Consider the following 12,416-nt stretch of genomic DNA (forward strand, 5'->3'; position numbering starts at 1 on the left):
TGGACCCTGCCCCACACTGGGCCTCTGCCTCACGCCCGGCCTCTGCCTCACGCCCGGCCTCTGCCCCACACCTGCCCCACACTGGGCCCCTGCCCCACACATGGACCCTGCCCCACACCCCACACCCAGCCCTGCCCCACACCGGACCTCTGCCCCATACCCGGCCTCTGCCCCACACCTACCCCACACATGGACCCTGCCCCACAACGGGCCTCTGCCCCACACCCGGCCGCTGCCCCACACCTACCCCACACATGGACCCTGCCCCACGACGGGCTTCTGCCCCACACCCAGCCTCTACCCCACACCTGCCCCACACCCGGCCCCTGCCCCATACCCAGCCTCTGCCCCACACATGGACCCTGCCCCACACCTGGCCTCTGCCTCACACCCAGCCTCTGCCCCACACCTGCCCCACACTGGGCCCCTGCCCCACACCCGGCCTCTGCCCCACACCTGCCCCACACATGGACCCTGCCCCGCACCTGCCCCACACATGGACCCTGCCCCACAACGGGCCTCTGCCCCACGCCCAGCCTCTACCCCACACCTGCCCCATACCCAGCCTCTGCCCCACACATGGACCCTGCCCCACACTGGGCCTCTGCCTCACGCCCGGCCTCTGCCCCACACCCGGCCTCTGCCCCACACCCGGCCCCTGCCCCACACATGGACCCTGCCCCACACCCCACACCCAGCCCTGCCCCACACCGGGCCTCTGCCCCATACCCGGCCTCTGCCCCACACCTACCCCACACCTAGCCCCTGCCCCACATCCTTCCACTGCCCCATGGGGACCCCAAAACTGAGAACGGACCCAGATGTCCGTGCCCCACATCCCGTCCCTGCCCCACAGATACACTGAAGCCAGGGAGGGACCCTGGTGTCTGCACCCCACATCCTTTTTCTGCCCCACAGATATCCCGAAACCGAGATGGACCCAGGCATCCGGGCCCCACAGCGCGGCCCCCCCCTCCTGCCCCTTCCCGGCAGCGCCCACGGCCCTGCGCCAGCCATGGGGCCCCACGGTTTCGGGTCACCTGTGGGGCATGGGGGAATGTGGGGCACGGGGGGGGATGTGGGGCCGGGCGCCGGTTCGTGGCAGAGCTCCCCACATCCTCCCCTGCCCCGATACCTGGAAGGGCCCCGCCAGGGGGGGAGGGGCAGCCAGACGGGCACCAGGCGTCCGGGCCCCACGGCAGGACCCACAGACCCCCCCGGGCTGGGGGGGGCGGCCAGTGCCCCCGGTGCCCCCCCACAGCCAACCAGTGTCCCCTAGTTCTCCCAACGACCCCCAGTGACCCCGGGTCCTCCCAGTGCCCCCCCTTCCTCCCCCAGACCCTCCCAGTGCCCCCCCAGTGCCCTGTGACCCCCAGTGACCCCCAGTGCCCCTCAGTGCCCCCCCGGTGCCCCCAGTGCCCCCCCTGTGATTCCCAGTGACCCCAGTGCTCCTTTAGCCCTCCCAGTGCCCCCCAGGGCCCCCCAGTGCCCCTTCTTCCTCCCCCAGACCCTCCCAGTGCCCCCCCGGTGCCCCCAGTGCCCCCCCTGTGATTCCCAGTGACCCCAGTGCTCCTTTAGCCCTCCCAGTGCCCCCCAGGGCCCCCCAGTGCCCCTTCTTCCTCCCCCAGACCCTCTCAGTGACCCCCAGTGACCCCCAGTGCCCTCCAGTGACCTGCAGTGACCCCAGTGCCCCCCAGTGACCCCCAGCCTCCCCAGTATACCCCAGTCCTCCCAGTGCCCTCCCAGTGCCTCCCATCCCCCCCCCCAGTGTCCCCATTTCGCCCCCCCGGGGGGTCCCGGGACCCCCGGCCCGGGGTGGGGGCGGGGCCGTTGGGCGTGTCTCTGGGTTGCCATGGGGACGGGGGCGGGGCCTGGTCGCCATGGCGACGGGGAGCGCCCGGACGCCCGTGTCCCTTTCCCAGTTTCGGCGGGGTGGGGGGGTGGGGGACTGGGAGCACTGGGAAGGGGCGGGCCCACAACCGCCTGCCGTCCAATCCGGGCGCCGGCGCGCTCCGATTGGCCGAGCGGCGGGTCTCGCCCCGCCCTCCTCGCTCCGCGAGACGAACCGCCGCGTCGAGGCGCGATGACGTCTCGGCGTAGGCGTGGCCGCGGCGGGACGCTCCACCCGGCGTTGGGGGGGGGGAGCGCTCGTTCCCCCCCCCCCGCCCCCGCCGTGGTAGCGCCCGCCGCGCGGGGAGGGGGCGTGGCCTCGCCCGCAGCCAATCAGGGCGCGCCCCGCCCCGCGGCGGGCGAGGCCGTTGGGGCGCCGCGCACGCGCGCGAGGCCTCGGGCGCCCGTTGGCGTTACCGGGGCGGGAAAGGAGCAGGAAAAGGGGGGGCGGGGGGGACCCCCGGAATCCGCCTCCATCCGCCGCCCGCCGCCCCCGCCCGCGCCCCCCGCGCCCGCCCCCGGCCGCAGCGGAGCCCGCCCGTGGCGGACAGGTGGGTATCGGCGGCGGGGGGGGGCGGCGCGCCGGGCCGCCGCCCCCCCCAATCCTCTCCCCCCCCCCCAGCTCCGGGCGGGGAGGCCCCGCCGCCATCTTGGGCCCGGCGGCCGCCGCGGCTCGTCGCGCCGGTTCCCCGGTGCCCCCCCCCCCCGGTGTGACCCCCCCGCGGTGTGACCCCCCCCCCCCCGTGTGTGTGTCCCCCCCCAGGAGGGCCGGTGCCGCCGATGCGCCCGCAGCGCGATGAGCGATCGCCCGGCGGCGCGGGGCAGGGACGGGCGGCGCTTCGCCTGCCTCAGCCTCTGTGAGAGCTACCGCGGCCGGGCGCTGGAGCCCCCCCGCGCCGCCGGTACCGGGGGCTGGGGGCGGCGGGGGGGGCCCACGGGGGCGGCGGGGGGCCGGGGTGCCCCCCCCGAACCCCCGCAGTGTGGCCGGGGAGGGGGCTGGGGAGGGGGTTGGGGGCTTTAGGGGGTCCCGGGGCTGGGGGGGGGTTGGGGGTGTCCCCCCTTTAACGCCCCCCCCCCAGTATGGCTGGGGAGGGGGGTGGCGGTTCGGGGGCTTTAGGGGGTCCCGGGGCTGCGGGGGTTTGGGGTCCCCCTCCTTGGTACCCCCTTAATACGGCTGGAGAGGCCTTGGGGGGGTTGGGGGTCCCGGGGCTGTGGGGGGTTGGGGGGTCCCCCCTGGAACCCCCCGGTTACGGCTTGGGAGGGGGTTGGGGGCTTTAGGGGGTGCTGGGGCTGTGGGGGTTCCCTGCCTTGATACCCCCCTAAGATGGCTGGAGCGGTCTGGAGAGCTTGGGGGTCCTGGGGCTGGGCTGGTTTGGGGGTGTCCCCCCCCCACTGTGGCTGGGGAGGGGGTCCTGGGGCTGGGCTGGTTTGGGGGTGTCCCCCCCCCCCCCCACTGTGGCTGGGGAGGGGGTCCTGGGGCTGGGCTGGTTTGGGGGTGTGTCCCCCCCCCCCCCACTGTGGCTGGGGAGGGGGTCCTGGGGCTGGGCTGGTTTGGGGGTGTCCCCCCCCCACTGTGGCTGGGGAGGGGGTTGGAGGGCCCCGAGGGTGGTTTGGGGGTGTCCCCCCCCCCACTGTGGCTGGGGAGGGGGTTGGAGGGCCCCGAGGGTGGTTTGGGGGTGTCCCCCCCCCCACTGTGGCTGGGGAGGGGGTTGGAGGGCCCCGAGGGTGGTTTGGGGGTGTCCCCCCTTTAACACCCCACCCAGCATGGCCGGGGGGGTTTTGGGGGTCCCAGGGCTCGGGGGGATTTGGGGTGACCCCCTTTAATATATCCCGATATGGTCAGGGGCATGCTGGAGAGTTTTGGGGGGGCCCAGGGGGGTTGGGGGTCCCCCCTTTTACCTCCCCACAGTATGGTTGGGGGGTCCCAAGGTGGGGGGTTTTAGGGGTCCCCCCTTTTAACCCACCTGATATGGCCGAGGGGGATTTTGGGGTCCCCCCCTTTGGTTCCTCCCTCCTTCCATGGCCAGGGGGTCCCAGGGAAGGGCTGGGGGGGCCTCGGGGGTCGCTGGGGCAGGGTGGGTTTGGGGGTCCCCCCCCTTGGTCACCCCCCAATGTCACAGCCGAAGGGTCCTGGGGGGTTGGGGGTCCCGATTGTCCCCCCCATGCCGGGGCACTTCGGGGGGTCCCCCCTCACCTGCCTCCCCCTCCCCCGCCCCGAGCCCCCCCCGTGGTACCCAAAGAGGGGGGTGGGTTTGGGGTCTCGGGTCAATTATGGGGTCCTGGGGGCAGGTTGGGGGTCCCCGGTGGGGTCGGGGGTCTCGGGGTGGGGGTGGGGTGGCCGTGGGCAGGGTGGGGGTCCTGGGGGGGGGCCCCAGGGTCAGGTCCAGGGGAGGGGGGGGGGTCCCGTTAGGGTTCTGGGGGGAGGGTTGGGGGTCCCAGGGCAGGCTGGGGGGTTTTGGGGGTTCCCGGGGTGTTTTGGGGGGTTTAGGGGTCCCGTTAAGGTTCCGGGGGGGGGGTTGGGCGCTCCGGGGGGGGGGTTGGGGGGCCGGGGGGTCCAGGGGCAGGCTGGAGGGGTCCCGGGGGGGGCTGGGGGCTCCCGGGGCAGGCCGGGGGGGGCTGGGGGGGGTTGGCGGCTCCCGGGGCAGGCCGGGGGGGTGGGGGCTCCCGGGGGGGGCTGGGGGCAGGCCGGGGGGGGTGGGGGCTCCCGGGGGGGGCTGGGGGCAGGCTGGGGGGGGGCTGGGGGCAGGCCGGGGGGGGTGGGGGGCTCCCGGGGGGGGCTGGGGGCAGGCCGGGGGGGGCTGGGGGCTCCCGGGGGGGGCTGGGGGCTCCCGGGGCAGGCCGGGGGGCTGGGGGCTCCCGGGGGGGGCTGGGGGCAGGCTGGGGGGGGCTGGGGGCAGGCCGGGGGGGTGGGGGCAGGCCGGGGGGGGCTGGGGGCTCCCGGGGGGGGCTGGGGGCTCCCGGGGGGGGCTGGGGGCAGGCCGGGGGGGGATGGGGGCTCCCGGGGGGGGCTGGGGGCAGGCCGGGGGGGGGTGGGGGCTCCCGGGGGGGCTGGGGGGGCCGCCGTGACGCCCCCCGCCCCCCCCAGCCGCCCCCCGCCATGGGCTGCAGAGCCTGGGGAAGGTGGCGGCGCGGCGGATGCCCCCCCCCGCCAACCTGCCCAGCCTGAAGGCGGAGAACAAAGGCAACGACCCCCACGTCTCGCTGGTGCCCCGCGACGGCTCGGGATGGGCCAGCCGCCAGGAGCCCCCCGACCCGCGGAGGTGAGACCCCCGCCCGCCCCGCCGCGCCCCCCCCACCCCCGCAGCCCCCCGCAGCCCCCCGCCCACCCCGTCTGTGTGTCCCCCCCCCCCCCAGTTCCGAGCCCTCGGCCGCTCCCCCGCCGCAGTCGCCGTCGCCGCCGGCTTCGCAGACGTCCGCCGCCGGCAGCCAAGCGAAGCGAGCCCCGCCGCTCCCCGAGGTGGGTCTGGGGGCGTGAGGGGGGACCCCGGACCCCCCCCCCGCGCCCCCCCTCTGACCCCCCGCCCCCGCAGAACCCCCCCGCCCCGGCAAGCGCGGCAAAGTCCTGGGCGCAGGCCAGCGGTACCCCCCGGCGATGGTGAGGCGGCGGCGCTTCGGGACCCCCTCCCCGCGCTTCGGGGACCCCCCCCCGGGGGTGTCTGAGCCCCCCCCGCCTCCATCCCCGTCTCCCCCCGTCTCCCCCCTCCCCCCGCAGGCGGGAAGGGCCCGATCCTGCCGGCGCGATTCTCGCGGGAGGAGTTTCCCACCCTGCAGGCGGCCGGAGACCCGGAGAGGGGCGGGCCGCGAGCGGGACGGTGCCGACGCGTCGTCTGGGCCCGCACCGAGCCCCCGCCCCGCCGGTGAGACCCCCGGCCCCCCCCCGGCCCCCCAAAGCCCCCCAACCCCCCAAAACTCCCCACCAAATCTCCCCCAGCCCCTTCCAAACCCCCCCTCAACTCCCCCAAGACCCCCCCCAAACCTCCCAAACTCCCCCCAACCCTCCCAAACTCCGCCCAGCGCCCCCCAAACAGCACCGAACCTCCCACCCCCCCCCAAGACCCCCCAGATCCCCCCGGCATCCCCCACCAGTCCTGTCAAAATCTCTCGAAACCTCTCCAAGATCCCCCGAAACTCTCCAGCCCCCAAAGTCCCCCCCAACCTCCCCAAAACCTCGCCCAGACCCCCTCCAACCCCCCCAAATTCCCCCGAACCCCACTACGAGCCCCCCAAACCTCTACAAATCTCCCCACCTTTTCTGAAACCCCCAAAACTCCTTTAGCCCCCCCAAATCCCTGATTAAGCCCCCCAGATTCCCCTCAAGTCTCAAGACCCCCCCAATCAGCCCCCTCAAGCCACCCCAAAGCCCCCCAATCACCCCCCCAAAGCCCCCCTCCATCACTCCCCGGTCCCCCCAAAGCCCCCCCATATTCCCCAGCGCCCTCAAGCCCCCCCAAGCCTCCCCAATCAGCCCCCCAGAGCCCCCCAATCACTCCCCAGCCCCCCCAATCACCCCCTCAAAGCCTCCTCCATCACTCCCCAGCCCCCCCAAAGCCCCCCCATATTCCCCAGCCCCCAAGCCTCCCCAATCAGCCCCCCCAAAGCCCCCCCATATTCCCAAGCCCCCCTAAAACCCCCCAAGCCTGCCCAATCAGCCCCCCAGAGCCCCCCCAATCACTCCCCAGCCCCCCCAGTCGCCCCCTCAATGACTCCACAGCACCCCCAAGGCCCCCTCCATACTCCCCAGCCCCCTCAAGCCCCCCCCAATCACTCCCAAGCCCCCCCAGCCCCCCCCCGGCAGCCCCCCAAGCCCCCTGTGGCCCCTCCCCGCAGGCGGCAGCTGGCGGGACGGCGGGGGGCCGAGGGGCCGAGGATCCGCCGCCCGAGGGGGGGGGGGGCGCCCCCCGCCGGGACCCCCCCCTTCCCCCCGTACCGGGGATGATGCCGCCCTTCGTGAGTACGGGGGGGGAGGGGGGGCGGCCCCCGTTTGGGGGGTTCGTTCCCCCCGGGGGGGTGGGTGGGTCCCCAGTTTGGGGGGGTTTGTCCCCCGTTTGGGGGGTGGGGGTGGGGTGGTTCATTCCCTGTGTGTTTGGGGGGGGGTCGGCCCCCAGTTTGGGGAGGTTCGGGCCCCAGTTTGGGGGGTTTGTCCCGTTTTGGGGAGGGGTTTCGTTCCCGCATTGAGGGGGGGGGAGCTTCATTCGTCCCCCTGTGTTTTGGGGTGGGGGCGCTTGCCCCCCATGTTTTGGGGGGTGGGGGTTTCGTTGCTTCTTGTGGTTGGGGGGGGTTCGGTTCCCCCCCAGGTTGTGGGGGGTGGGTTTGTGCCCCCCGTGTTTGGGGGGGGGGGGGTTTGTGCCCCCCGTGTTTGGGGGGGGAGGGGTTTCGTGCCCCCCGTGTTTGGGGGGGGAGGGGTTCGTGCCCCCCCTGTTTGGGGGGGTGGGGGTTTTGTGCCCCCCTGTTTGGGGGGGGGGGTTCGTGCCCCCCCGTGTTTGGGGGAGGGGGAGGGGTTCATCCTCCCCCCATGTTGGGGGGGTTCTTCGTTCTCTCCCCCCGTGTTTGGGGGGGGGGGGCGGGCGGGCGGGGTCGTCCCCAGGTTGGGGGGTTGGTCCCCAGGTTGGGGGCCCCCCCTAACGCCCCCCCCCCCCCCCCCCCGCAGATGTACCCCCCGTACCTGCCCTTCCCGCCGCCCTACGGGGGTCCCTATCGCTACCCGGAGGCCCAGAGGTGAGCGCGGGGCGGGCGGGGGGCGCGGGGAGCCCCCCCCAACGCCCCCAGCGCCGCTCACCCCGCCCCTCCCCCCAGGTTTCCGCGGCTGGGGGGGCCCCGCGGCCCCCAGCCCCCCTCGCGCGGGGCCGAGCCCCCCGCCCGCCCCCCCGTGCTCAAGCAGGACGACCTCAAGGAGTTCGATGAGTTGGACCAGGAGAACGACGAGGGCTGGGCCGGTAACGGGGGGCTGGGGGGGTCCTGGGGGGGCTGGGGGGCGTTTGGGGTCCAGGGAGGGGTTTGGGCCACCCGGGGGGGTCCTGGGGGGGCTTTGGATGGTGCCAGGTGGGGTTTGGGGTCTTGGCGGGGGGATTTGGGGGAGTCCCTGGGGGGTCCTTGGGAGGGTTCGGGGGGATTCAGGGGGTCCCTGTGGGTCGGGGGGTCCCTGGGGGGGTTTTAGGGGGGTCTCTGCAGGGGGGTTTGGGGGGGTCCCTGGGAGGGGGTCGGGGGGGTCCCTGGGAGGGGGCCGGGGGGTCCCAGGCGGGGTTCAGGGGTCCCAGGCGGGGTTTGGGGTGTCCCTGTGGGTCGGGGGGTCCCAGGTGGGGTTCAGGGGTCCCTGGCGGGGTACGGGGGGTCCCTGCGGGTTGGGGGTCCCTGCGGGTCGGGGTCCAGCCCCCCCTGCCCCCCCCAGGGGCGCACGAGGAGGTCGATTACACGGAGAAGCTCAAGTTCAGCGACGAGGAGGACGGGCGGGACTCGGACGAGGAGGGGCCCGAGGGGGGGTGAGTGGGGCTGGACCCACGGCTGCCCCATGGCTGCCCCACGGCCGCCCCCCATGCCGGGGACTGCCCCTGACCCCAGCGCTGCAGGGTGCCCCCCCCCTCCCTGTGCTGTGGGGCCCCCCATAACACCCCCCCCCCCCCAACGCTGGGGGTCACCCTCAAACCCCCCGCGTGCCACGGGCACCCCGTAACTCGTTCCACGGTGCCGTGGGGCACCCCATAACCCCCAACAGCATCACGGGGCGCCCCATAGCCACCCCCCCAGTGCTGTGAGGCGTGCCATAGCCACCCCCCGGTGCCGTGGGGCACCCCATAGTCCCCCTGTAGCGCCGTGGGGTACCCCGTAACCTGCTGCTCTTTGCCGTGGGGCACCCCACAAGGCCGTGCGGCGCCGTGGGGCCGCCCATAACCCCCCAACCTCCCCTCCCCCAACCCCCCAGGAAGGAGAGCGAAGCGTCACCCCCCGGCGACCCCAAGAAACCCCCCAAGGAGGAGCCGCCGCCGCCCCCCAAATCCTCCCCCCCAGAGGGGCCCAAAGAGCCGCCGCCGCCCCCCGGCCCGGCCCCCCAACCCCGCCCGCCACCGCCGCCCCCCAACCGCGGCAGCTGGGCTCAGCCCAATGAGTTCCCGGTGAGCGGGGTCGGGCGGGGCTGGGTGGGGCTGGGCAGGGCCAGGCAGGTGTGGGTAGGGCCTGGGTGTGGGTGGGGCCAGCAGGACTGGGTGGGGCTGGGGTGGGGAGGGCCTGGGTGGGGCTGGGCTGGGCTGGATGGGCCTGGGCTGGCCTGGGTCAGACTGGGCAGGGCCAGGCAGGCTTGGGCAGGTCTGGGCGGGGCCGGGCAGGGGCAGGTGGGGCTGGGGCGGGGCCGGGCAGGGGCGGGAGGGCCTGGGGCGGGGCCGGGCAGGGGCGGGAGGGCCTGGGGCGGGGCCGGGCAGGGACAGGTGGGGCTGGGGCGGGGCCAGGCAGGGACAGGTGGGGCTGGGGCCGGGCAGGGACAGGTGGGGCTGGGGCGGGGCCGGGCAGGGACAGGTGGGGCTGGGGCGGGGCCGGGCAGGGGCGGGAGGGCCTGGGGCTGGGGCGGGGCCGGGCAGGGGCGGGTGGGTCGGGGCCGGGCAGGGGCGGGTGGGTCTGGGCGGGGCTGGGCAGGGGCGGGAGGGCCTGGGGCTGGGGCGGGGCCGGGCAGGGGCGGGTGGGGCTGGGCAGGGGTGGGAGGGCCTGGGGCTGGGGCAGGGCCAGGCAGGGACAGGTGGGGCTGGGGTGGGGCTGGGCAGGGGCGGGAGGGCCTGGGGCGGGGGCGGGGCCGGGCAGGGGCGGGTGGGTCGGGGCTGGGCAGGGGGCGGGTGGGTCTGGGCGGGGCTGGGCAGGGGCGGGAGGGCCTGGGGCGGGGTCCGGGCGGGGGGCGGGAGGGCCCGGGGCGGGGCCGGGCAGGGACAGGTGGGGCTGGGGCGGGGCCGGGCGGGGGCGGGAGGGCCTGGGCGGGGCTGGGCAGGGGCGGGAGGGCGCGGGGCGGGGCCGGGCGGGCGTGGGGCGCGCTCTCACGCCCGGCCCCGCCCCAGGACGAGGACGAGGCCTGGCGGGCAGCGGCGGCGGCAGTCGTCGTCGGCCATCTCGGCGGCGGTGGAGCGGGCGCGGCGGCGGCGCGAGGCCGAGGAGCGGCGCATGCAGGAGGAGCGCCGCGCCGCCTGCGCCGAGAAGCTCAAGCGCCTGGACGAGCGCTTCGGGGCGCCCGAGCGCCGGCCCCGCCGCGACGCCCCCGCCCCGGCGCGGCCCCCCCAGCCCCCGCCGCCCCCCACCCCGCCCCCGCCGCCGCCGCCCCCCACCGCGGCCACGCCCGAGCCCCCGGCCCCGCCCCCCGAGGCGACGCCCCGCCACGACGAGCCCGGCACCGGCGCGGCCGGAGCAGCCCAGAGCGCGGCGGGTGAGGGGCTGCCCACGGATGGGGGACGGGGGGATGTGGGGGGCTGCCCCGCGCATCGAGGGCGGGGATAAGGGGGTTGTGGGGGCCTGGAGGGGTACCCCACGGGGGGGGGGTGTTGGGATGTGGGGGCACAGGGGGTTGCCCCACACATTGGGGCTGGGATATGGGGGTGTGGGGACATGGGGGCTTGCTCCATGGGTGGGGGTGGGGATATGGGGGCACGGGAGGCTGCCCCACAGATAGGGGTGGGGATATGGGGGCACGGGGGCCTGGGGGGCTGCCCCACAGGTGGAGGTGTGGGGGCACAGGGGCTTGCCCCATGCGTTGGGACTGGGGTATGGGGGTGTGGGGACATGGGGGCCTGCCCCACGGTTGGGGGTGGGGATATGGGGGGCGTGGGGGCACAGGGGGCTGCCCCACGGATGGGGGTTGTGGGCACATGGGGGGCTGCCCCACGGGCAGGGGTATATTGGGTTACTGCAGAGTTGGGGTGCGGGGATGTAGGGGGTTGCCCCATGGATTGGGGGTACATAGAGGGGGTGGGGCAGACAGGGGCTGCCCCACAAAATGGGGGGGCACGTGGACATGGGGGAGGGCAGCTGCTCGGGGGGGGCGGGGGCTGCACACGGCCCTGGGGGGCTGCCCCACGGTGACCCCAAACCCCCTCTGCCCCCCCAGCGGAGCCGCTGCCGCCGCCCCCCGAGGCGCCCCCGGAGCCTCCCGAGGAGCCGCCCCCGCCGCCCCCCGCCCCCCCCGGCCGCCGCCGCCCCCCCGAAGGGGGAGCCCAAGGGGGGGGAGGGGGCGCCGCCCCCCCGCCAGCCCCCCCCGGCCCAGCCCCTCTCGTACCCCAAGTACCAGAAGTCGCTGCCCCCCCGGTTCCAGCGCCAGCAGCAGGTGGGCGGTGGGGGGGGCGCTGTGGGGCACGGGGAATACGGGGGGGTGGGGGTGGGCTTATGGGGGTTGGGGTGTTTGGGGGGGCTTGGGGAGGGTCTTGGTGTGGGGCTTGGGAGGGAGGAACCTTGCAAGCATGGGGCAGGTGGCTCTATGGGACCAGGAGGCAGCACTCCCCAAGCGTGGGGCAGGGAGCCCTGTGGGGCCGGGAGGTGATGCCCCCCAAGTGTGGGGCCGGGGGCTCTATGGGGCCAGGAGGCAGCGCCCCCCAAGCGTGGGGCAGGGGGCTCTATGAGGCCAGGAAGCAGCGCCACCCAAGTGTGGGGCAGGGGGCTCCGTGGGGCCGGGAGGTGGTGCTCCCCAAGTGTGGGGCAGGGGGCTCTATGGGGCGGGCAGGCAGCGCCCCCCAAGCGTGGGGCAGGGGGCTCTATGAGGCCAGGAAGCAGCGCCACCCAAGTGTGGGGCAGGGGGCTCCGTGGGGCCGGGAGGTGGTGCTCCCCAAGTGTGGGGCAGGGGGCTCTATGGGGCGGGCAGGCAGCGCCCCCCAAGCATGGGGCGCCCCCCAACCGCCCGCCCCCCGCAGGAGCAGCTGCTCAAGCAGCAGCAGCAGTGGCAGCAGCAGCACGGGCCCCCCCCGGCGCCCCCCGCCCCTCCCCCCAGCCTGGGGGCCCTGGGGGCAGGGGTGCACCCCCCCGGCGCCGCCCCCCCGCCCGCCGCCGCCCCCCCGCCGCCGCCCGGCCCCCCCAAGGCGCTCTTCGCCGGCTCCATGGGGCGCCCCCGCCCCTGCCCCAGATGAACTTCGACCCCCGCTGGATGATGATCCCCCCGTACATGGACCCCCGCATGATGCAGGGCCGGCCCCCCCCTGTCGACTTCTACCCCCCCGGCGTCCACCCCTCCGGTAAGGGGGGGGGCTGGGCCCCTGGGGGGCTTGTGGGAAGGGCTTTGGGGGGGGCTGGGCCCATGGGGGGACTGGGGAGGGGGCTTTGAGGGGGGGCTGGGCCCATGGAGGGGTTTGGGGGGAGGCTGGGCCCATGGGGGGCTTGTGGGAGGGGCTTGTGGGGGGGCTGGGCCCATGGAGGGGCTTTGGGGGGGGTTTGAGAGGGGGCTGGGCCCATGGGGGGCTTGGGGGGGGGCTTTGAGGGGGGGCTTTGAGGGGGAGCTGGGCCCATGGAGGGGCTTTGGGGGGAGGCTGGGCCCATGGGGGGCTTGGGGGGGGGCTTTGAGGGGGGGCTGGGCCCAT

General features: G+C 76.0%; 1 protein-coding gene across 1 annotated transcript in view; it reads left to right on the forward strand.

The window, feature by feature from the left end:
• Nucleotides 1-2,237: 2,237 nt before the first annotated feature.
• The window catches only part of LOC135317527 (protein PRRC2A-like), a 10,715-nt gene continuing 536 nt past the window's right edge, over nucleotides 2,238-12,416 (forward strand). The window contains 16 exon segments of the mRNA XM_064473819.1: nucleotides 2,238-2,441; nucleotides 2,654-2,792; nucleotides 4,976-5,150; nucleotides 5,245-5,347; nucleotides 5,421-5,485; nucleotides 5,603-5,747; nucleotides 6,718-6,837; nucleotides 7,538-7,605; nucleotides 7,684-7,823; nucleotides 8,276-8,366; nucleotides 8,807-8,996; nucleotides 9,921-9,941; nucleotides 9,943-10,317; nucleotides 10,961-11,176; nucleotides 11,757-11,943; nucleotides 11,946-12,106. Coding sequence (XP_064329889.1) covers nucleotides 2,687-2,792; nucleotides 4,976-5,150; nucleotides 5,245-5,347; nucleotides 5,421-5,485; nucleotides 5,603-5,747; nucleotides 6,718-6,837; nucleotides 7,538-7,605; nucleotides 7,684-7,823; nucleotides 8,276-8,366; nucleotides 8,807-8,996; nucleotides 9,921-9,941; nucleotides 9,943-10,317; nucleotides 10,961-11,176; nucleotides 11,757-11,943; nucleotides 11,946-12,106 — 2,163 coding nt within the window. The 5' untranslated portion in view covers nucleotides 2,238-2,441; nucleotides 2,654-2,686.

Source organism: Phalacrocorax carbo, chromosome 26 (assembly GCF_963921805.1).
Source record: "Phalacrocorax carbo chromosome 26, bPhaCar2.1, whole genome shotgun sequence".
Classification (NCBI taxonomy): Eukaryota; Metazoa; Chordata; class Aves; order Suliformes; family Phalacrocoracidae; genus Phalacrocorax; species Phalacrocorax carbo.